General features: G+C 41.3%; 1 protein-coding gene across 3 annotated transcripts in view; it reads left to right on the top strand.

Annotated features, from left to right (window-relative positions):
• CRHR2 (corticotropin releasing hormone receptor 2) overlaps nt 1-25327 on the top strand; it is a 166795-nt gene that overhangs the window by 89733 nt on the left and 51735 nt on the right. For 2 of the 3 annotated variants that reach the window (XM_054059530.1, XM_009558277.2), the window contains 3 exons: nt 1694-1779; nt 8346-8452; nt 25051-25168. In XM_054059530.1, the coding sequence (XP_053915505.1) occupies nt 1694-1779; nt 8346-8452; nt 25051-25168 (311 nt within the window). The remainder of the gene's footprint in view (nt 1-1693; nt 1780-8345; nt 8453-25050; nt 25169-25327) is intronic. The other variant, XM_054059531.1, reaches the window with a different exon arrangement.

Raw genomic sequence — 25327 nt, 5'->3', positions numbered from 1 at the left:
TCAGAGGAAGTGGGTAAAAGATGCGCTGAGACTCATTTAGCTCGGGATGTTGAATAATAATAAACAGGGCAGCGAGGAAAGAAATCTAATCACCTGTTTAGCTTTCAGGGGAAAATTACATTAAAAAAAGCACAGAAAATGTCAGCCTGTACTTGATTATCAGGTAAGAGAGAGAGGCAAGTGTGTGAATTTGTCTGTAAACTAGTGACAGAAATGGAAACTGAGGTCCTTAACCTTTAGCATAAGTTTCTGTGGTTGACCCAGATGTTACCAGTTATTTTATTTTATTTTATTTTATTTTAGCCTTGTCACTCTAAGAAAAAGCAGCGAAAAAATGCAAATAGACAATATTGATATGAAATTCAGTGATCTGTATTGATACGATGTAAGCTGGTGCAGCTAGATTAACTGTTCCTTATTGTTCTCCATATGGATTTTCCTTCTACATAGGAAAAACACCTTTTCAAAAGTCTACTTTTTTTTCAGTGTCTGTTGTCAACAGCAATTTTACAAATGATCAATCTGATGCTTTTATTTGACATCTTATTTTCTTGATGGTTGGGTGCTGTACTGGCACTGAATGACCATGGCAAAGGCCCAAGAAGGAATTGGGTGAAGGGCAGCAAGAACATAATGAAGAGTACATGAGGATATTGTCTGTATGTGTCCTTTGGGGATCTTTCTGAATTTCCTGTTTTATTTTAATTTTCTTGTTTCTAAGACACAGTTCAAAATAAGCATGGAAAAAACCTGTTGCTTAGGATTAGATGTGCTTTTAATTGGTGGAGGAAGTAGTTTGTGCAGCAAAACTACATAGTTTTGCTTCTGAGTTCCATGGGATGAAGCGGTGTGCTTGCCAGAAGTTGAACTCCCTTCCTTGCCCCCAGTATTACTACACACAGTTCCCAAGGCTCCTCAGGGTGACACTGTGACTGGACATGATATCTCTCTGCTTCAGTAAAGTACTTTTCATTCACATGATTTTCATTCATTCTGGGAGAATTGGCACTTTGGAAAAAGATAAGAAGTGATTTCATTTTCACAAAGGATGGGTGAACTCATCCTAACCTACATGTACACATTGCTGAAGTCTATTCAGAGACGCTTTTGTGTGGCCTCCCCAGCCTGTCTGGCCCAGGATTGAGAGTTGTGGTTATCTTGCTCTTTATCATTTTTATTAGCAAAGTTTTACCAATAATGTTCATGCATGGGAGCTCTAGGAAAACAGTATCTCCAGGAATGTTTCTTCTAGTTTACAGTGGGATAAATGGGATGGGAGTAAAGCAGTACGTTTACCACACACATACCAGTCTCCTAGATAGAGCACTAAGGACCTAAACCTTTCTGCCCATTTTTTAATAGATCATTTAACTGCTTTTCAAAAGACTTTGCTAACATTAGCCTTTCTCTTGCAATATTTTTCCTATATCTTTTCTGTCTTCTGAACCCATATGCTGTAAGAAAACATTATCAATAAGTGTTTTTAAATACTTGCTGTGTCTAGATGTGCTTGTATCCTTTATTTTTCTTCTTCTCTCCTAGCAGGCTGTTCTAGTCCTCACATTGGTGGGATATGTTGATTTGCTTTGTGAATAATCTCTTCTGTTCACCTTTTCTTAGTTCTACGAAATCGCTAGGCTGTTTAAAGTCCAGCACAGAGTATTTATCTCTCTTTTGTTTTGGTCCACACCAGGAAATGCCTACAGAGAATGCCTGGGCAATGGGACATGGGCTTCCAAGATAAACTACTCTCAGTGCGAGCCTATTCTGGATGACAAGGTCTGTATTTTTCCCTTCATTCTTCTCCATGAATAAATGCAAAGCCAAGCTTAAGGTTAGCACACTAATTTGGGTCTGCTGAGATAGATTCCATTTCTGTCTCAGCAACAAATCCTCTCTGTGAATTCAGGAAAATCACTTATCCTCTCTCAATATTCCCGACTCACATGGTTTTTAAAAAAAGGACACTTCATTACACTCTGTCCCTGATGCACGTTTATGCAGATCCTTCCTAGCTTTGTTCAGAGCCTACAGCTGCTACAATAAGTGTTAGTAATAATAACAAGTAAGACCAAAAGCTTCTTTGGCACTGAAAAATAAGCTTTCACCAGCTGATTCCACCCTATACCAATCAGTTCTGGGGTCTCACCAACAACTAGATTCCAATGTCATTTTTTCTTGAGGAAATATATAAAGGGGTAACAACAGAAAAATACATAAAAAGCAGATTTGGGTTGCAGCTGTCTTTAAAAGATCGAGCCAGTCTTGCATTATATGGGAGTTTACAGAATGAAATTGGCATATTGAGTTAAGCTCCTTCAGGAAGGCTGCAAGCAATTACACAAAGTCCTTTTCTGGTCGAATGTCTCAGCTTTTTTTGGAGGCATCATAGACATTCATCCTTACATGCTTTAAACCTTCAAGCCTTTTATGCCATGTTCTCTCTCTTCCTCCTGTTTTGAGTGCTATGGTAGGACACAAGGACGCATAGGCTTTGTGTTGTCTCTCTGCCAGGAGTGACTTTCTCCTCAAAGAACCAGGGTGGAGTCCAGCATCTCAGGCCTGTTTATGTTTTGGCGTTCATTCCACTCATTCTGTCCCTAGAATTTGCCACGCCAGTTGCAAATAGAGAAGAGGAAGACAAGGTCTCACCTGCTGAGGGCTGCTTGCAGAGCTGTTCCAGATTTAGTACTTGGGAACTATCTGGACTAGTGTTGTACCCAAAACAGACATGATGTGCTTTGGCTGTGGCCCAGCATCTACCCTGTGAGATCCATGCTGTTGTGGAATGTGGGCTTTGGAAAGTGAATTAGAAAACAGATAATTACACACCAGCTACCGAAATACGCCCAATCTTACCCACTGGCTCGGTAGTTGGGTGGTAGCCCACCCCACCCCCCACCTCCATTTGCTAAAGGCTTCTAGAAGGTAGGAAAAAAATTACCAATACTTCTTACAAAGGCATGTAGTGATAGGACAAGGGGCAATGGGTATAAACTGGAGAGGGGCAGATTTAGACTAGACATAAGGAGGAATTTCTTCACTCTGAGAGTGGTGAGGCACTGGCACAGGTTGCCCAGGGAATTTGTGGCTGCCCCATCCCTGGAGGTGTTCAAGGCCAGGTTGGATGGGGTCTTGGGCAGCCTGATCCAGTGGAAGGTCCCACTGCCCAAGGCACGGGGGTTGGAACTAGATGATCCTTAAGGTCCCTTCCAACCCAAGCTCTTCTATGATTCTATGACTGCTATCCTGAGGGATGTCATAGACATGCAAGTTGGTCTAGCACAGCGTAGAGGCCCCCATGGCGATTTAACCTGATCAAAGTTGGGACCCAGTGGAGCCCATCCTTACATTTTTTTCCCACTTTAAAGCGAAAGAAAAACCTTTTTTTGCTTGGTCATTTTTCAGATGAATCAGTTCCCTAAACCATCTTATTGCATTATTACAGGAGTACTGGGGCCACCACAAGCAAAGGAGTGAAAGCGTGGCTGGGATTGAGAGGGACAGTAGATCAGGGTGACAGACAATCTCTGACTTAAATGGTTTGGTGCTTCTGTGAAACCACCCTCTTAAAAATGAGGAAGAGGGTGTGCGTGCAGCAATGACAATGTAGAGAATGGGAAACAGAGCTGGGTGAAGACTGAAAACCTTTGGTGTGGTTTAGCTGGTAGGGGAATCCTGAACTGATAGTACAGTCTCCTATATCAGCTCAGGAAAATGCTGCTGTATTTTAATAGCACTCTTTGCATGTTTGTCTGCATGACTTGAACATTTGCTATCTCTGCATAAGCAAATACAGAGGTGTTTTATTTGAAGAGACTGGATAAGTGTTGTGACTAGAGGACGGGATTGTTTCCTTTACTCTGTTTTTGCTTTTAAAAATTTTGCTATAGTGATAGCTTACAACTTCTTAAATAGCGTGTTCCTTAAACAGATGAAAATGCAGATTTTCCCCCACTCTTGTTTGCAATAGCTTAAAAACTCATTTATGAGATCTTTAAAGATTTGCTACAAGCTTTACAGATATTAATGTTTGTGAATATTTTTGAAATCTCTACATAATGCTCAGTGTTACAGATGAATATTCGAGTTGTTCTGGGATAAAAAAAAAATAAATAAGAAAAAGTCCCCATGGATTTCTCTAATCTTCGTTTTGATTAAAGGTGAGATGCAAGCACGTGTGTGTGTCTATTGTTATTTATTGACTGATCCTAGAAGATGCTATGCATCAGTCAGGAGGTACCCCTCTGTGTTTCAAGTTTATTTTTAATGCAGAAAACAACACTACTTTCAAGCGTGGCCACTCACAAGACAGAAAAGGAATTACATGATTTGACTTCAAATGGAGTGATTGGTGCACGGGACGGAAAGAGGAGTTTTCAAGATCAGCCCAAGTGCAGTACTACACACTTTATGCCACAGCAATGGAACTTTTAGCGGTTTTCATCTGTGGGTTAGTCTTTAGGGACATAAGCTCCCGTAGCAAATATTCACTGGTGGGTTATATTATTACATCATTGCTCTACTTGTGGTAGAGACCTGGGGTAGTAGCTGACAAAACTGTGCTCTGCAACTGCTTTGTTCCTAGATTGTCTCTTTGTCTGGGATCTAGTTGCCCTTATGTAGTTACACAGTGTAGTTTAAAATAACCCCAGGGTATTTCTGTGGATCTGGCGGCTCTGACACAGGCCTTCTGGAACACCTGAGTCCTTCAGCAGCAGCAATTGGAGGTCAGTCACCAGGACTGACTAGGAAACAGAGAATCTCTTTAGTGCACCTCAGAGACACTAGATACCTTTGTATGAGTAGCTGTTTCTAGCCCTCACTTCAGATATTGGTTCCTGTGATGCCCAAATGTAGGTGTTCAAACATCAGACTGAATCTCATCTTCTGAACGATCAGTTAGCTCCTTCTCCAGGTGCAATAATCAGCAGTAGAAATCAGTTTGATCCAATTGACTGTTCGATGGCATAATATGTCAAACAGAAACCTTCTACTCAACCTACAAGCAACCTCCCATGTCAAAGGGACCTTTGCTGCATCTGGCACAAATCTGTGCTCTTTTGAGAAGACAAATGAGTCTTAGGCAGTAAAAAGTAAATTTTAGCCTCCAAAAAGAGCTACAAATGAGGAGCTTTGTTCTTGTCTATGTGGTCTTTGGCAACTGTGTATGAATTTGGCTCTGCTAATGTTTTGAAGTGCCGTAAAGCTGTGTAGCCGAGTTAGCACCATGCTGGGCTTAAGTTAATGTATCCTGCTTAGAAGCACAGTCACATTAGCCGCAGCTTCCCAGCTTCCAGCTGGCTCAGAACAGGAAAGCAGTGAACTCTGAGGCATCTTGAGAGACAAAGATACTTCCCAGTTGCTTGCAAAAGTCTTTGGAGAGGAGATATGGTGTCTTTAAACTGGACTGGTGATGAAATCATCCTGGCAATAGGAAGAAATCTGAAGTAACTGAATCGGGAATAGAGTGCAGAGCCTCACAGGAAAATGTGTGCTGTAAACACTGACAGAACCTGTCAAGAAGTTCTGTTAGAGGGAGAAGGATCCTCATTGTCTGGAGAGCTGAGTGCTGTCAATAGATGGTTATTCAAGTCATTAGCTGACTTGGTTTGGGCAGGTTAGTAGTCACGATCCAGATAAAGCAAAAGAACAAGTCCTCTAGACAGAATGACTCCTTCATTAGCCTGAAATCTGGCTGCAGACATATAGCTGTGCTTCTTCAGTTTCCCTGTTAGAAGCTGGCAGGAACATAACTCTGCGCTGTCTGATGTAACTTGATTGTTATGTGTAAGGTAAAGTATGAAAGAGGACTCCAGTGATGTGACCTGCCATGGTCTGGAGAGCAGGGCTAACAAAGTGTCCAGACCATCTCCTTTCTAATGTAATAACCCTCCTTCTAACCCTGAATATGATTTAAATCTGCATTTTAGTGAAGTGAAACATCTTCCTGGAAGCAGAGGAGTGCTGGGTAACAGTAGAAGGTTGCTACCATTTTAACTTGTATCATTCTTCAAGAGGGTGGGAGAGAAGAGAGTTATGCAAGTATTTTATGTGAAATAATCTTTGGCCGACACATGACTGATTCTAGGCACGTGTTTTTCAGCCCTGAAGGTGTTGTCTCCAGTTCTACCAGAGATGCAGATTGCATGTAGGCTGGTGGAAAGTGATCTTGCCACCCTGTCAGCTTAGTTTTTCATAGATGTTGAAGCAGTCCTTGTTTCTATGGTATTTGAATTTGCCTTCAGGAAACCTTGTTAGTGTCAGCAAGAGAGAAAATAAAACTCACTCCTGTTTTTCCTTCAGCATCGGTACGTCAAAAAAGAGCTTAATTATGGGTTTTTTTCCAATTAATTTTATCTTCTTTTGAACCACACCTTCTTAAAACTTGAGTGAAATTGAGGTAGTGGTTAACAGCCAAAGGAGGGACCCGAAGAGTGAGATTCAAAGAGCAGGATCCTTGGTTTGGAAGAAACATTGTCATCTAGACGATTTCCAGCACTGCATGAGTAATTCTGGATGATATTCATATGGTTTAGTTTTAGGTAGTCCTGCAAAAAGCAACGAGTTGAACTCTGTGATCCTTATGGGTACCTTCCAACTTGAGATATTCTGTGTTTCTATGACTTAAGTGGGAAAGTAAATAAGCAAGGCAGTTTGCCAGGGCGTTAGCTGAACAGTACAAGGCACTTCAGGTAGGCACATCTGTTCAAGTGTGTTTTCCTCCCCTTTGGGTGTCCCTGAGACTTAAGGATAAATAAAATTCTGTGGAATTCAGATCTTGCGGGGGTTTTGTTTTCTTTCTTTTTCTCTTCAAGCCTATTCAGAGAATAGGCCTGTGCACAGGGAAATTTATTTTAGAGGACTTAAAAATACCTTAGATGGTTGAGTTCTGTCCAGAAACAGCACATTACTCCTTGTGCTGAAGATACAGGCAGGTTTCATCATGAAAATTTTTCCAAGAGGGCATGCTTGCTCTCTGGCAAAGTGCTGGAAGATACTATCTTCACAGAACAATGGAACAGATTAACTACAGCTGCCGGTTGTAGTTTCATCCAAACATTCATTCACTAACAAATTCCTTTGACTGGAATAAAATATTAAGGGAAATTGTTGGGAAAAAAAAATGAAACAAAGGAAGTTCAACCAAAATTAGAAAACCAATGCCATTTGTAGGATTTTACTTTTGTATTTTTATCACAAGGGAGGAAATTTAGGTGGTTTTCAGAGGTCTCATTCTGCTGAAGGAGAACAGCATCCCTGAGTGGGGAAAGATCTGCTTAACCTGAAAAGGAACAGAATGTCAAATCTAATGAATAAATGAATATCTTTTTTTGCCAGAGGATTTATTCTTTTAGTAGCAAACCTCTGTCAATTTTTAACCAGCTTCAGTATTTATCTGAATAGTGTTTTTCTACTTCTTCCTGTCCGTCAGACAAAGAGAGGAGATGCTTCTATTTTCTCTGAAGCCAGCAGCAGCCCACCAATAAAGAATGTTCTCTTAGATCAAGCTCAAATTTTCGTCACATCATTAAATTCACTGATTTAGATGGAAGCACTTCTGTACTTAGTTTTTTGTTTACATGGTCAAGAACGTACCGAAAATCTCCTCGGCATCCTAGGAAATAAACACTAATATATTAAGTTTTACCACATACTTGGTCATTGCTAAAACCAACAGAATCTCTGGTTCATTAGGCTGTCTCAAAACTGGAAGGATACCACCAGATTCCAGCTCTTTCAATCTGCATTGGTTCTCCCCTCAGTTTGAAAGATAAGGAACATAGCTTGCAAGGACTGTACCTCAGAGAAAAATCTGCCTTTACGGGACAGGCTTATTTTCTATTCTTACTGATGACTGATACATTCTTGTATGAAAACCAAACCATTTGAGTAGGAAAGTAGCAAAACCAGAGTCATTAAGACCATGCAGTTTCCTAACAAAATTATGTTTTAGAACTTTTGAAACTGTGATAAGATGTGTCTTTGGAAGCTCAATCCCCCTAAGAGAACAAAGTTTTTCAAAAATGTAATAATACAAATAAGAAATCCTGAGGAAATTGCAGGGGGAAAAAAGGCAGGGGATAGGGTGGAGGAGGGAGGGATAACTTTTTTGCTGAGTTTTGTGAGAAACTGTGGACAAATCCCAAACTGAAATGAAACCAGATCTGTACTTCTGCACCTGGACTGCATATTTGGCCTATACATAGGCATCAGCACTAGGACTATTATATCATTTTAAAGTTGAGAAAAGTAATTACTGTTTCCTAAACTGATTAACTGTTCCTTAATGCCAGTGTTTAGAGAGTCATGCTGATTTAATCATGTTATCTCTTTACCTCCAGAGGAAGTATGCGCTCCATTACAAGATTGCTCTCATCATAAACTACCTGGGGCACTGTATATCAGTAGGGGCCCTTATAGTTGCCTTTATGCTTTTCTTGTGCTTGAGGTGAGTAATCTCTTTGCATGCGTCTAACTTGATTGGATGTGCAACATTTACTGGGGCACTCAAGACCTCTAATAACATTGTCGAGGTCATGTATGGTGTGGAAAAATGGTTACGGTCGTTATGCTCCCAAACATGTACGCCAGTTTCCTTTACTAGTACGCTGGATGAGTTGTAATGGTGGCTTCTGTGAGTAGGACCTAAAGCTTATTTGTATTCAGGAAGAGACCTCTACATGAATTATTGATGAAGCAAAACATTCAGTGAGCACAGAGTGCTTCCTCAGGGAAACTGGGATGTGAGTGTGTCATGTTGCAAGTTTTGGGGGCAAGTTTTCTTTTTTTGTAAGGCAGTGCATGATAACACAAGGCATTTTGCATTCTCTGGCAGATAATGGCCAGATCTCGACCGAAGTAAATAGAACGAAATCTTTCTATTTTGGTTGCTTTCAATTTGTCTTCCATTAAAGAGCTTAGTAGTTTTCTTATATAACAAGAGAAACATCTTTAGAGTAGCTTTATCCCCACCAGTGCTCATGAAATGATGAATGCAAATCAATGAAACTGCTTAGAAACACTTCTCTGTTTCAGTGGTACAGAGGGGAGTTTGTCAGTTTAAAACCATATGTCCGTGAAAGAAAGTCCGTGAAGAAGAGTTAGGCCTATGGGGAGAAGAGAAAGGACAAGAGGGAAGGAAACTTAGTGGAAAGTAATGGGTAGATGTGCATCAATCATCATATGTATTGTATGTACACAGCCTGAGTCATAGGAGTATATCTTAACAGGATTGTCCTGGTTGGATATTTCTGTATTATTCAATGCATTACCTGACTGGTATTTCTGTATTATTTGTACTGTCTTGTCTAGTAGCTCCTAACCCAAAATTAGAGCCAACTTCACTAAGTGTTAAGCAAAGGTAGTCCTTGGGAAAAATCTTATGCTAGTAGCGGAGAAAAACCAGGTGGAGGATAAACACACACACTTAACACACTCATGTTTACAACTTGATGATAGACAGTGACCTAAGTGAAAGAATTACTAGAATTACTGCTTTCCCTAGAGTGGGGCATCCCTACAAAGTCTTATGCTAAGTCTTCCTATTGAACATCTCTAACACAAGGGTCTTTCTTATTAACAACAGGAATTTTTTTTCACGCCAGCATCTATACACAGAATAATCTGTAGTAATGGAAACGAAAAAAAAAGGTTAAAACATTGAATGGAAACATTTACGGTGCATCAGTGTAAATTTCTGTTTCAAACTTTTTACTGTGCATATAATGATAATTCCTATAGTGCTGGAGACCTGAAGTAATACACACTGAATAAAAGAAAGAAAATTATTCATTGTCATTATATTCCCTGCTTTGATGCTGAATCTTTTATAAATGCTTGAGTAAATAACAAAAAACCAATTACATAATACGGTATAAATTTATCCAGCTTCTAACACAGCGGTGTCCTGGCTATTTTCTTTAAAATTATTCTTCTGGTACTTAAGCTTTGACTTTAAGATTTAAATTTTGCAATCAGCTTCAGCATTAAAAATGACTGCAGCAATTAAGTACTTCCCTGTACATGCTGTGAATTAATATTGTCCATCTTTACAAACTCCCACTGTATCATGTGAAAAAAAACAAACTGGTGTCCAGACGGCATTAACCAGCATAAGCTACCTCAGTGTCTGTAGAGTTACAGCTGTTTTTCAAAGGTCTAAAGACGTTCCAGTGAAGGCAGTCCAGATTTATATTGCATTACATATTTCCCCTACACGAATTCTAGGTTATGAACGTCTTTATCACACTTCCCTTTTTTCAAAATGTATGAAGGGCAATCGGTTTTGATAACTGAGTCCTATTATTTGGGGCTTTTTTCTGGTTTTAGTTTGGATGGAAGAAGACCTCACCTAAGTGGGTCAAATGAGAGAATTTTCATAATTCCAGGCTAAAAGAACAATCAAAGACCCTGTAGGCTAGATCTGATAGTCCCACAACTTGGCCCAAAGTCGAAATCTATCAATTCCTTATTCCTGCCCCACTCCACCCATCTACCTCACATCATGAGTGCCCACTGAGGAGGAAGATAGAGAAGATCTTGCGGAAGGCTCAAGTTCTACAACTGCTCCATATTTTTATGTGTTTCACCCATCACCTGCTTGATTTTCCTTTGTTCTGTCAGGGCAGATGGAGTCTCAAAGGCAGTCCTGTCTGAAGAAAGAGACTGAAGGACACCTGCTGTGTTGGTACAAAACTGCTAGGAAGTCTGTGGGATCTCTCACATTGGAGGTTTTAAGAGCAGCTTAATCTGGTTGGCATGGCAAAGATTATTGCATTGGTGATCAACTAGTAAGATGGGTGTTCTGCTTTTAGAAATTAACTTCACCATTACTTTTACTGCCCCAGTCCAGGTAGCTGCTGCACTGATGGGAAGCTTAGTCCTCAGCTTCTGCTGAAGTGGGAAGGGGAAAGAACTGTATGTAAGCCCTGTTCTTCCAAATCTATCCTATGTTATCTTGTCCCCGGTTCCTTTCTTAATCACTTTCTTATGCAACCCTCTGCTGTCCATTCACAACCCACCCTTCATGCCAGTAGAGATGTTCTGCTGTCCTAGACTCTAAGAAACCAAGCACCAAAAGATATTTTGAGGGTTGGAAAGCACAGATGTAGCAGCAAGTCATGAAATCATCTACCATCTATGTTCATCTTGCCAGATGACCCCAACCAACTGACGAGGGAGGAGAACTCAGCCAGGAACAACCTTTTACTGCAAGGACTTACTTCAGTCTTGTTTTCTCCAGTTCTGCCACATATAAACCAATCCCTCTTTCTTGGCTCTGCAATGAAAAATAAGCCACTAAACATTTAATTGAATGCCTAAACAATAAAAAATGAAGCCCAACTTATGGAAGAGGACTTGACTTTTGTTGGCAGGCTGACTGAGTTGCAATGAGTCAATGAGATAGCTCCTAAAGATATAAGTCAATGGTTCCTCAACGTCTACAGGCAGGTAGTCTTAAAAGTGTGAGAGTCATGCTGCCTTTACAATGCAAAACAAACAAGTCTACGAACAAAAAGAAATATGCTGAGAAAGAAAAATGAGGAATTTGTACATAAACCAAATGTGCTGTAGAGCTGCATTGATTTCTAATGCAGGATCTGGAGAGATTTGGTCAGGGCACTTCACAGGACATTGTTAATTGTATATGCACTGTGGTGAATCTCATAGTCTGTGTGTTCTCATTAACACGCATAGTCTGTGTGTTCTCATTGATCCATCCTTCAGGTGCACACAGGCAGTTCCTGCTGACACGGTTCTCATCATCCCACATAATCACTTTCTCACACTACTAAAGCAGAAATTTTCCAGGAGGAATCCTGCTATTAGTAATACCGATCGAGCTGAACTGAAAAAAAGGCAAAAGGATGAAAACACTTTTGTTCTTTTGTCTGATGTTTTTCTTTTACTGTTGCTGATAATGCAGAAACTCAAATTGCTTTGTCCTGCTTTTTCCTTATTAGTGTACTGTTATACCAGCCTCTGAGGTGGAATAAGAGTCCTTTGTAAAACTCCTAAATAACTCTTTATTAAACAATGTGCTGGCGATGACCAGCAGTAATCTGACTGGATTCAATCAGAAGATGTTTTATTAGCGCAGTAGGGACCAAAGAAATAGTACGGGAAGACAAGTGTTTGTTCTGGGAAACATCTAAGTCCCTGCTGAGTTTTGAATCCATAAAGAAGGATGGTGCTGAAAGGAAGACAGGCTGAAGATTAAAAATGGCATGTCCTTCTGCACAGGTTGCTGGAAAAAGGCAGCTCTAAAAACACCCAAATGCACAAAAACAGACGTAATGTCTTTTGTCATTAGTGTGGTGGTAATGAAAGCAAATTGAGGATTTGAAGGAGACTTTGCTTTTCTGTTGCCCCTAAATTTACCTCTTTGTGTTTCGGCTTTAAAACATCTGGGATTTTTTTTTTCTTCATAGGACTGAGACAGTATCCTCTTTCTTGTGATTACAGACAGATTTCCTAAATCTCCCATTTTTTTCTCCCCAAAAGCTGAAATATTTTTTTCTTGGAAAATCATTGCCACTTTTTTTCCCCTTGTTTTCACTTTAACCATCTCCCAGGGCTCAGGAGAGAAAGATCTACTTTTCTTTATCCTCCCCTGTTCCAAGCTCCTTTCAATTGCCTCTTGGTCTTCAGTCCAGCATGCAGTTGGTGAGACTGCTGCTGCAGGCCTCTTTTAGTGAGAATGGAAGGGTTTGATTAAATGATTTGTAGAAAGCTGTCAGAACAAACGTAGAGCATCCATAGAGGGCAGGTTTTATAGAGCAGAGTGATCTGACACCTATTACAGCCTATGACGAGGTGCTCATGGAGATGGTTTAGTGGCAGATAGGAATGGTTGGACTCAGTGATCCAAGAGGTCTTCTTCAACCTGATGATTCTATGATTCTATGATAGCCTAAATAATGAGGATATATCAAGTGAGTAAGTCATCTGCACAATTAGTGCTGGTTCATACACAAGAAATGTGGCATCTGGTGTGGTATCTGGTGTGATCAGAGCCAAACAAAGTCCAGATCTAAGGCACCTCCCCCCACTAATAACTTTATGTCATGGAGCAAGGGAAAGAAAAGCAAGTCCCAGGACAGGGCATTAATTAACTAACTGAACACACAAGTTCGTGTTAGTGCTCCATTTTCACCTTCATCTCCTAGCTTTCCACCTAGCCTTGCTAAGTCTTTTCCATCTGCCACTTAGCATAGCAGAGCTGTAAATAATGATTCAGGCACATCGTATTTTTTAAGCTTTATTATAAATATTGGTAATTGCAGAGCATGTCTTCGGTGGAAGCAACAGCTGTTGATTTGGAGACAGCACTCTGTCCCACCCTGTGATAGTCCATGGTAAAGTTCTCACAGCAAGGCAGGAATGAAAATTATGTCTCTCTGTAAGTAGGCAGATATACGATGAGTTAGTCTTGTTTGAATACAAAACATCTGAAGTGCCTGTGCTGCCTGAAACCATCTGAAGTGTCTTGTCTTATGAACTCAGATAAAGGACACAAACACATATGCTATTGATTAACCTTAGTCTTTGCTTCCCACTGCCTTTACTCACTCCTTTCTCTCATCTCATATCTGTTTCACTTGTTCTTTAGGCTCTTTGTATAGGCACTACTTAACACTACAATAACAGAGGAGAACAGAGCCCTCACGAAGTCCTGGAATAATAGCAGTAATTAAAAGTATGCCCAGAGAGCTTTATTCTTAAAATGTGGAAGGTTTCATAAGCTGCATTTGAAATAGCAGTATTGTAGCTTAGTAATATGAAGGCTGTCAAGGAGTATTGTTGCTGCCTGTAAATATGTCACATCTGGATAAACATTAGAAACTGAAGAGCTACTTACAGTCAAGGACAATGTCAGTGCAAGAAGAAATGTGTATGGATACTCTATAGATAGACCTGTAAGTGGGTATTAAGGGATGATTTCTAACTGACAGAGCCGAGGGGTCCAGCTACAATGTAATTAGAGGAAAAAATGTAACTTGGAGTTAACAACTAGAGTTTCAGGAATTTATAAGAGACTAATGCTCAATGACTTTCTTGAGCTGAGGTTTGGAGGATCAGAAAGTCAGTTCATATCCTGTGCTTGAAATATATCCCTAGTGGTATATTTCTGTCATTGCCTTTATTTTAGCCGTGAAGCAGTGTTTTTGGAGATGAAGACTAACTTGTTTAATTTTTGGTAACTGCTCTGTGCAAGATTAGAGCTATGCTGGCTGACTAGCTAAAATTTGCCTGTGCTTTCTTCTTTTAATGATGTTGGAATGGGTTTGAGAAAAGTCGAGCAAGTCTTGCAACTTTTCCAAGGTTTCAGAAGACAGAAGAAAGTACAATTTGGTCTTTACAGTTTAGATATGAAACATGCTTGGGAGAGCGATTTTCCTCAAATAATAACATGTCCTGAGTTATCTCTGGGAAGGAGAATCAGAAAAGGTGTTTTCAAGTCTAGAAGTTTGGACTTACCCACTACAAATACACCTGCAAGCCATCAAGTACTAAATGGCTCTATTTCAGTTTTCATCCAAGAAATTACATATCTACATCCTCTGAGGCTCCGAGGAGGTCTTATAGCAACCTTCCAGTACCTGAAAGGGGCTACAAGAAAGCTGGGAAGGGACTGTTCACAAAGACTTGTAGCAATAGGACAAGGGGGAACGGGTATAAACTGGAGAGGGGCAGATTTAGACTAGACATAAGGAAGAATTTCTTCACCACAAGAGTGGTGAGGCACTGGAACTGGTTGCCCAGGGAAGTTGTGGCTGCCCCATCCCTGAAGGTGTTCAAGGCCAGGTTGGATGGGGACTCGGACAGCCTACCTAGTGGGACGTCCCTGCCCATGGCAGGCTCGTTGGAACTAGAAGGTCTTTAAGGTCCCTTCCAACCCAAACTATTCTATGTTTCTATGATTCTACATCCTTCGCTAACTCTACTGTAGCTGTTCAGCACTCGGTCACCTTTTCTTCTGTCCTAAAAGATGAATACTGCTGCTTCACATTACTCTGTCAAGTAAAACATGGGAGAGCTGGAAAATCCTGATTTGTGTCACCCCAAGATGGAGCACATATACTCCAGCTGCTGTGTGGAATGCCTCTGCGTGTTATGCAGCTTCCTGGGGGTGGTGCCCAGGCTGAACCACCAGAAACATTTCCACACATGCAGTGAGCACCATGAGGCTAATGAATTTAGACCAAGCACAGGCATGAATATTTAAAAGGAGCAGGCTGTGAATGATCCTGTATGTTCTTTTCTGAATTCCTGGCCAAATACTCAAAAACAATGAAATATTTCATTCTGTGGAAATGAGGCCAAGGAAAGCATGGACAGCAGCATCAGACTTTCCTTGTTGGTTTATCCATACAGTATCTGCAAGGGTAGATAATTTAATAAACATTGCTAATAGCATAATTGTATTGAATGCAGAAGAAAAAAACTATAACCCCTGAATCCCCTGTCTGGTCATTTAATTTCTTTTTTTTTTCTAATTTTCATACACCTACAAGGGGATTGTGAATGAAGATACATGTGCACTCTTAAATTTCTGAAAAAGCAGCTATGAGCCATATCAACCCTTATCAATTCTCAGTGTCTGCTTATGAAATACTAACTCTAATTTGTGCAGTTCATCTACAGTACCTTCACTGAAAGTAATCACCTTTCCACAGTCTGGAATGACAGCTGCAACCTGCGTTAACAGGACAATGTCTTAGATAAACTCCAGAGTGCTGTAGCCATGTCCTGTGCTCCTGCTAGTCTAAAGCTAGATTGTTACGGGGTATTAAAACCTGAGATGCGAGGTAGCTTCTGCAAAAAAAAAAGGGTACTTTAAAGCCCCATTTCCTCTTTGCTTCAAAAATGACTGACACCTGACCTCCATTTAGCAAAGCAAATTAGAGCAGATTCCTAAATCTTTCAGGTACGTGCTGTACTAAATGAAGTCATTTGTATCTGACTCTGTCATTCCTGTAAAAAACAACAGCGGAATTTTCTCCAGTGGAAGAACTGATTGCAGAGTCAAGAATGGAGCCGTATTCTTAGACAGGGATATTCAGTGGCTCAGTCTCAAATAGCCCACATTTAACCACGTAGTTCTCAGGGGCAACCTTTCTCTTTCTAGGAAAAAAACACGGGCTGATGTAGTGTCCTGTAGTTATCCATACCGTTCATCGTTAGCGTGTTCATGGGTAGTTTGCAGAGGGCTATTTTTAACCCCATTTCACCATGCTATGCAGGAAGACAGTGCTGGACACAAACACCGGCAGTGAACACAACCAGTCTGGTCGTGCCTGCAGCTGGTCGCCTGTGGTCCTGTTCTGCATTGCATTGGCTGCATCCTTCCAACCCTGGGAGCATCAGTGCTTTCAGCTTTTGTGTCCAAAGCAGGCTGAATAATCCATGTCCCGTGATTAAAAATTGGCTTGAAGGCAGGAGAAAGAAGCTTCAGAAAAGGCTTAGTCAAGCCCAGATGTTTCCACAATGGCTTTATTTTTAGGGTCTATGCACATCCTAAACTCTAAGGGAAGCTGCTGCTTTGCCTCTTCACCTGAGCATTTCACTCCTGTCCTCGTAATTAAGCTGTTATTCTCTTCCGGGCTTTTGTTCTTCCATTGCAACTGCCCCTGCATTTCCTGTGGGAATATTTATATTCCCCTAAGCAACTGCCACCAAGAAGCTCATTTTCTCTGCCAGCCTCTCCAGCTGCTTTTCCCATCTGTAAGCATCAGTACCGGAATATATGCAGTGATTGAACATGAGCACGCAGGGGAAACCATGAGGACCTCAGGGGAGGCTTCCATGTAGATGAGAGTAAATAGGCCATGACAGGCTCAGAGCCTGGGAACTAACTTACTGTTAGGTATTCTTCCCACTCCGTGCCATTTATGGCTTGTCCATGAGCTTTGCATGCCCTAGAAAAGACGAAAGGGGAAGAATGTGTTTTTTAAGTATCATCCAGTATTATCCTTCCTGCTTGTTCAACAGTCATGGGATGAGAAGGACTCCAGCGAAGTGCTTTTAGATTTGTCCTGCCAACTGTTTTCAGACAGACTTTCTTAATTAAACGTCATTATTAATGGAATACTACATGAATTAATAGAATGATTCCAAGCTTCTTTAATGAAGTTATTATTTGCAATTATTTCCATGCAGATGATTCATCTAAATCAGCTATCTTTCAACCATGCTGGCACATTATTATGATTGCTAATGTTAATTGTTTGTGTCATGCATTGAATCAGAAAACAGTAGCTCTGCACCTCCCAGAGGAAAAAAACCTGTGAATCAACAGAAAGGCCGCTTCGAGTTTTACCAGTGTTATTTTAGAAACCCTTTTGAGGTTTTCAATTTCTGATTGAAAGAGGCCACCTGTACAGAAAGAGGTGATGAGATTTTCTGCCTTTCAGATCTGAGCGTTTCTCAAGTCAAGAGAATGCATTTTCTAATGCTCTGCTTTCTATATCCAACCATACAATTAAGGTCATTTGACAGAAATAATTACAAAGTGTGTTTTCTCTACCTACAATCAGAAACTGTGCCCATATCAGCACAGGCTGCATTCAACTGTTGGAGAGTTTTGCTTTTTGTTTCATTTGGTGCTGTTATTCGTAGTACAGAAGTCTGATTATGACACCCTGCACACTGAGCAGTAAGGGATGCCAGTGATTTTATATTGAGTCAAGGAATGATATTTGGACTTGAAAAAAAATGGGCAGCTCTCAAATCAAATAAAGAGGTCATTATCTGTAATTTTCCACCATGCACCTAGCTTTTGGTTTACTGGTTAGGAAGGCCAGAGAAGTATGTTTGCTTTCACCTTAATTGCTTCTTTGTGTCTAACCTCCTGATGCAGAGCTGAAGCAGATGCTTTTATGGGGTTCTCTGTGCCTGCAGTGAATGGGAGGCGTGTGCTCCCAGATCATCATATCTGCTCTTGGCCAACGCAACCATACCCTGGGACTCACGACTCACTGGAACACACACATTTTCCTGTACGTGTCCCCGAATTCCTGTAAATGGAAACCAAAATACTTTATAACTCAGTCTCCTGTGAAAAATATGATGTCATTTGCTACACTCTTCTATCCAGAAGCCTCACATCGTTAGCCTTGAAGCGAGTGACTGTACTCTGAACAATGACTCCTGGCAAAAAGTCCTGCCTGCCTGACATGAGGACACCTCTGCCCAAACAGCAGGAGGAGTGGCACAGCAGCAGGACTCTCCTGCAACAGGTCTCCAGCAGAAACGCTCACTTGGTCAGAAACAGCGTCTGGAAATCACTCAATAGGGGCCAAAGCACTGGTTCTGAAGAAATCACAGGGAGACAATTAATCCTTTCACTCACAGAGCCAAGGTGTTTCCAGTGGCAGTATCTTTTCTCCCTTCAAGTTAGAAACTGGAAGACCTTCTCAAGGTCTCTTTACAAGGAAATCCTTTTCCTTCTCCCCACTCCTTTTAGTTTAACATACACTACTTGGGCCTGTCTGAAATACTACTTGCAGTATTTCAGGGGTATATTTCAGGATCAAAATCTGCTGTCAGGTACAGTGAGAAAGGAGATTGCTGCATGAACTGTGCTAGTTCAGGAGTAGACATTGGAGACAGATTATCAGCCACTCTTTCCAGCTTGCTCCCACAGCCCATGGGACTAACAGTTTCCTGCTGTCCACTTCCAGATTCTTTCTTTCCCTCCTCCCTGAAACTCCCAAAGGACAGGAGGGAATATAGTTGTGAGGAAATGCCTCCTCATCCAGCCCTTGGGAAGAGAAAGGCAAACAGAGATGAACCACCATAAACAAACATATTTTACTGTGAGCAACAGCTTATGAGCCTTTAATTCCATCATATTAGTAGCATAAGCCATGGTCTGGCCTCAGCGACTACAAACCCCAAAAGGAGGTCAGTGACTTCTGTAAGGAGCTGGGGCCAGCAACAGGGTGATTTAATGTGATTAAATGTGGTCTCTCAATCAGGAATATTTTAATCCCCCTGACTGCCAGAAGTATGGAGGTTAAGAGCAAAGAGCAACTAACAGTCTACTTCCTTTGTTTCCCATACTGTCTTTTATTGATCACCACTGAGGACTGAGTCAGAGCCTGTATGGCTCATTGGTCCAACTGAATATGGAAGTTCTAAAGTCTTTATGTGTTGGTCACAATCCTTAAGTCTGTTCTGACCAAATTGCTACAACTTCTTTTCTTACTCTTTCCATACTTGGACTTATACCCAACAGAAGAGTTAACAGGGGAGTCGAACCAAGCCTTGACCAACACTTTTTGTCTGAAAAGTGTCAGGGTAGGAAGCAAAGGCAGGAAAAGGCTCTTTAATGGAAGTTGGTAGCCTCAGTCTATGGTGTCTTGTGACATGCCACACTGCCCTCCCAAGAGTCATAGAATCATAGAATCACTAGACTGGAAAGGACCCACTGGGTCATCGAGTTCAACCATTCTTAACACTCCCTAAACCATGCCCCTCAGCACCTCATCCACCCGTCCCTTAAACACCTCCAGGGAAGGTGACTCAACCACCTCCCTGGGCAGCCTCTGCCAGTGCTCAATGACCCTTTCCGTGAAAAAATTTTTCCTGATGTCCAGCCTGAACCTCCCCTGACAGAGCTTGAGGCCATTCCCCCTTGTCCTGTCCCCTGTCACTTGGGAGAAGAGCCCAGCTCCCTCCTCTCCACAACTACTCCTTTTGGGTAGTTGTAGAGAGCAATAAGATCTCCCCTCAGCCTCCTCTTCTCCAGGCTAAACAACCCCAGCTCTCTCAGCTACTTCTCATAAGACTTGTTCTCCAGCCCCCCTCACCAGCTTCGTTACTCTTCTCTGGACATGATCCAGAGCCTCAACATCCTTCTTGTGGTGAGGGGCCCAGAACTGAACACAGTACTCAAGGTGCAGTCTCACCAGTGCCGAGTACAGAGGGAGAATAACCTCCCTGGACCTGCTGGTCACACCATTTCTGATACAAGCCAAGATGCCATTGGCCTTCTTGGCCACCTGGGCACACTGCTGGCTCGTGTTCAGTCAGCTGTCAACCAGCACTCCCAGGTTCTTCTCCTCCAGGCAGCTTTCTAGCCAAGAAGGTAATGCTCTGCTCTTTGTGCTCTCACTTTCCTGATATTGTCACTGCTGCAGGCTGCAGATTGTGATATTGCCCTACTGAGGCAAGAATAATGCTAAATGTTTTAGCTCCTGACTTCTGAGGGAATGCATTTGTGCCAATCACTGTGACTGTTGGGAAGCTTGATTCACTAACTTATAATACATCTCAAAGTGTTTTCTCTTCCCATTTACAATATAACGTGAATTCCTTTTTTGTGCTGACTGTAAGGGCAGTTATTGCTTTCCAGAGAACAGACTTACTTTTTCACTCCTCAGAGTAAAGATAGTAATTAATGAAGGAGAAAGGAACTATGTCACAAAAGGCTGTTATGACTCTTAATTTTAACAGGTTTTCAAAAAGGTACAGATCATTTTTATGAACAGCAGTATTTCAGTTTAAATTAAGGCTTATAAATTTCAGCTACCTTCCCTAGGAAAAGACCTGTGGCAGAAAAATTAACCGTATTTTGAATTTCTTCCTCAGGCTTTGACATGAATGAGTATAATAAGGTCAACTTTGTCCCTTTACCAAACATTAGCAGCCTGGCAGTACTGCTCATAGTGCCTATTATTCACTACCTTTGTTGGCCAATCTGGGGCATGTCTTTCATTCACTGTTCACCTCAAACTCCAGCCTGGCTACACAGATAAACTTTATGAGCCTAACAGAACAGTTTCATGTGAAGAGTGCTGGTAAAGAGGGGATCCCTGTCTCAGTATCATTCTAGATGCTTTACCTATACTAAATGATGATAATAACATTCACCAGCAGTGCCTGTAAATGAGAAGGAGCTTTCTCAGGTGGCTGGCAAGAGATCCTTCCCTTGTTACAGCAACTGCCTTAGCTGCAGTCCTGCACTGCTGTGCCCTGCAGCCTCCACACACTACATTAACCCTGCTGTTTCTCCCTCCCCAGTATAAACCGAACACAGTTGTTTCTCAAGCTTTTCCTGCCGTTGGCTTTGGATTGCATTACTGCCATTGTGATTTCTTTGCTAGCAGTACTACAGAAAACAGAAACCATGTGCTCTGGGCTCTCTACAAATAAAAACAAATTTTCAGTCTCCAGTCGGGACTCCTACTAAAAGAAAAGGAAAGGAAAAATAAATAAAAATGGAAAAGATAAAACCTGTGCCTGGGGTCACACCACTATCTGAGCCACTGAGAAGCTCAAGCAGTTTCAGACTTGTATTTCTCAGCCTGTCTGTGCTGGTGCTTCCATTAAGACCCTAACTGTTGTTAATACCAGCAGAGTAGTAATCCAGACATCACAAAAGTGAATCCTGCCCTTGACTTGTTTGTGCTGATTTGCCAAGGCAGTAGCATGGTGTGGAATGTGAATGGGTAGAAGCTGCTGCTGGAAAAGCAAAATGCTTACTCTTCTTCCTTGCTCTGTTAGCCCCAAAGAAGGTCTTTAGTATCTACTTACCATCCATGCCACACACAGAATGTCTTAGAAGGAGAATGAGGCCGTGGTACGGGGGTGCTGGTACCCTAAGAATGGCTTTTGGTAAAGGTAGTAGGACATGGGAGCCAACTGTCCCTGTTTTGTGTCCAAAGTAGCATTTGACAAGGCTTCAGACTTCATTTTGGCAAATTCCAGCTGCTGGCCACGCTAATTACTTAACTTTACACCAGAAGCACATTTTCCCTCAGTTCCATTTGGGTTTTTTTGTAAACAAGGAGAGTTTTGATGGTAGTTATCTGTAAAGCCTGGGAGTTCTCAGTATAGATCAGACCCTCTTGCTCTGGATCCTCAAGAGATGTCACTAAAATTTTAATTGCAAGCAGCTTTTGCTCCACCCCTTGCAGACGTCTGTCCAAGCATCTTACAATCCAAAAAAAACCAACAGTGGATACATGCAGACAAAGGGGCAAAAAAATTAAAAAACAGTGTGAACCAAGAAGTAGTAAGGAGGACAAAAATCATGCTGCAAGTAGATACTGAGATTGTCCTTACATTCTAAGATGCAGAAGATAATATGATCTTTCAGCTAGGATCCTCCTAAGAGGAAATGAACAAAAAGGCTACAACTGTTTGTTTGATCCTGTTTGTCTCTGTGGATAGTCCAATGTCCTGCTCTAAGCCTTGTAGGAATAAAGTTACTTTCATCCAGTTTTAGTGATGTTACAGCATATGGGATGATTAAACTACATCTAAGTGGAGCCACGCAGGAAGGATTATTCTTTTTTTCCACTCCTTTATCTTCTCTTTGTCAAGAAATACATTCAGGTGACAAGCATGCTGGATCTGTTTTGTTGTTAGAGCTCTCAAAATCAACTAATTTCATGCAGTTAACTACAGTTTGACCTGAATTTCCTCAGTTTTAAGTCCCTTGCCTCCCTCTCTGCTGGAAGCAGTATTTCAAACTCCTACCTTAATCTGCTAATCCTTAACCAGAAGGGAGTGAATAAAGCATCTAGGTGAACAGCAGCCACAGGACGTTTATGTGCAGAAAGATCAACAAAGAACAGACCTTAATAGCATGTTTCAAAGTCTGTCCAGAGCCACATGTGTTCCTGGGATTCAGCATAAAAGGCAGTAGATGTTGTTTGCCCTTTTGATTTGGAAGCCTAACTGTGAGCCATTGCCTTTTGTTAGAAGCAAAATTTTCAGTGAGGCACATCTTTGGCATGTTCCCTGGTAGCACAGGTTACACTGAAAGAAACACTTTGGGGGGTTGTAGCCTAAATAAAAGTGCATGCATCTGAGCAGGTGGAGATTTGTTTTCCAAATTGACTCCAATCATGACTTCTGAGCCTCTCAAAACCCAATACCAATTTCATACCTGGAGCCTGAGTTGTTAAACTCCGAAGCTATTTTGACACTGACTTAGCAAGGTTAGCCCTCTGAGCATCTTTCTCTAAGTTGCAGTATTTCATACTTGGGAGGTCTTCTATCTCATTTTTGCTGTGAAATCTTTGAGAGATTTGTGAGACTGAAGAAAATAACAGAATTGCTTCTGGCCCTAAAACTGACTAATCAAGTCCTAGGAACAGTGCAGTAAGTGTTTTATGACAGCGAAATAGTGTTTGTTATTAAGAAGCCTGGCTTGTTTGTCACACAAAAGATCTGAGGCAACAGCAAAGTTAGTTCTTGGACTGTGCCTTCTCTTTTTGCTGTCAGTGGGATGAGCTACAGTCAGCTACAGCAGAGCAAGTCTGAGAACACCACTTTCTGTATTTCCCAGTATTATTTGACAGCTTCCTTTGCAAGCAGGAAGACTGGTATGACAGATGCTGAGTCCTAACCTGATGATACTGGGAAATGCACTGGCTATTTGAACCTCCATCGAAATCATCTAAAATCACTAAATAACTGGAATGTTTGTATTTATCTGAGAAAAGATCATTTAATTGCAAAACTGCAACTTGGCATTCACCTTCCTTTACTGTTTCACAAAGAATGCAAAGACAAATGATCTTGTCTCAGATGACTGAATGAGTAACTTTCTGTCTAGCTTCAGTAATACTTCAGTTGCTGGCATCAGCATCGTGCACTGGCTGCCTCCTGGAGCCATTTTCAGCAGCAAGCACTATTTAAGATGTCCAGTCTTTTATTTTATGACACTGTGTCCCAACTCATTGTAGCTCATATTTTATATTGTGCTCGTATTTTACAATGCTTCTGAAAGGAGGTTGGGAAAGGACTAAAACCAGACACGGATATTTTCTGGTGAAGGAAAATATGCAGCTCTACCTTAAAAAACCTTGGTACAGCCAACTGATTTCGGTGCTGAAACCAGTCAGTTCTTGCTCTTCTGTCACATTAATAGGTCTGAAAAATTTGAACTTCATGCAGGCAAGCCTGTTCAACAGACTGTCTGAATGTAAACTATCCCAGTGTTGCCAGTCCAGAGCAGATATTTGCCACCACATCTCCTTCTGTGAGCAATCCAACAGAATCCAGTGCAGCCTTGTTGTTTAGGGGCTTATTGATTCTAGTTGACATTATAACACAGCTGATGGGATTTGGTGGAGGGGAGCGAAAGTGAGGAGCAAGGATGAAATGACCATTTGACAGGCTGAGAGAATTCGGCTTGTTCAGCTTAGAGAACAGAAGATTCCAGGGAGATCTTGTAGCAGCCTTCCAGTACTTAAAGGGGACCTACAGGAATACTGAGAAGAGGCTCTTTATCAGAGAGTGCGGGCATAGGATGAGGTGTAAAGGGTTTAACCTGAAAGAAGGGAGATTCAGAATAGATATTAAGAGGAAATTTTATTTTCTGTATGGGTGGTGAAGCATTGGCACAGCTTGCCGAGAGAAGCTGTGGATGCCCCATCACTGGAGGTGTTCAAGGCTAGGTTGGATCGGAGCAACCTGATCCAGTGGGAGGTATCCCGTGGCAGGGGGAGTGGAACTTGATGATCTTTGAGGTCCCTTCCAACTCAAACCATTCTATGGTTCTATGAATATTTGAGTCTTTGCAGGAGATACTCTTTCACTTGTCTGAATTACTGCCAAAGGGAGCTTCTCATGCTATCAAGACAAACTGTTGCATGTAGCTTTGCAAAAGCTTTGCCATGAACTTTCTGGAAGAAAGGTATATAGCAAGGAAAAACACGGATTTTGCCATCCTCCTGCTACTGTTTTCTACTTATGTCATTTATTTGTCTTGTGACTACACTGCAAAATGCAAGTTTTGGCTTTGGCACTGGTTGTGCAATTTGACTGGAGAGACAGAGAATGGGACCAGACTCAAATACACTTGCTGGTAAAGATGTAAGCTACGTACAGCCTCGTAGACTGTTATTGCTGACCCACTGGACAGAAAAACCTCCTGTTTCACAGTTTAAGAGAAGGAAAGGATATTGATAAGTCATGAAGAATTTTGCAAGTGAATAGAATCAACTTGTTTATTTTATATAGTTATTAATGTGTAGGTATACATATGCACTATATGTGATGATTTAGATATATTTCTCTGTTTAGGAGCATCAGATGCCTGAGGAATATTATCCACTGGAACTTGATCACCACATTCATCTTGAGGAATGTGATGTGGTTCCTGCTTCAAATGATAGATCACAACATACATGAAAGCAATGAGGTAAGTGCTCGTAGATAGCATGTCTCTGCCATATAGTATGGGGGCAAGCGGGGATGCTGAATTGTTTAACTGACAGAAATGTTACAAAGGACACTTACCCATATGCTCAGAGTGACTTTCATTTAATTTCCAAAAGATGAAGAAAATGAGCTCAGATTT

Source organism: Cuculus canorus, chromosome 2 (genome assembly GCF_017976375.1).
Source record: "Cuculus canorus isolate bCucCan1 chromosome 2, bCucCan1.pri, whole genome shotgun sequence".
NCBI lineage: Eukaryota > Metazoa > Chordata > Aves > Cuculiformes > Cuculidae > Cuculus > Cuculus canorus.
Note: the sequence above shows the minus strand (reverse complement) of the source record. Positions and strands in the feature narration are given on the sequence as shown.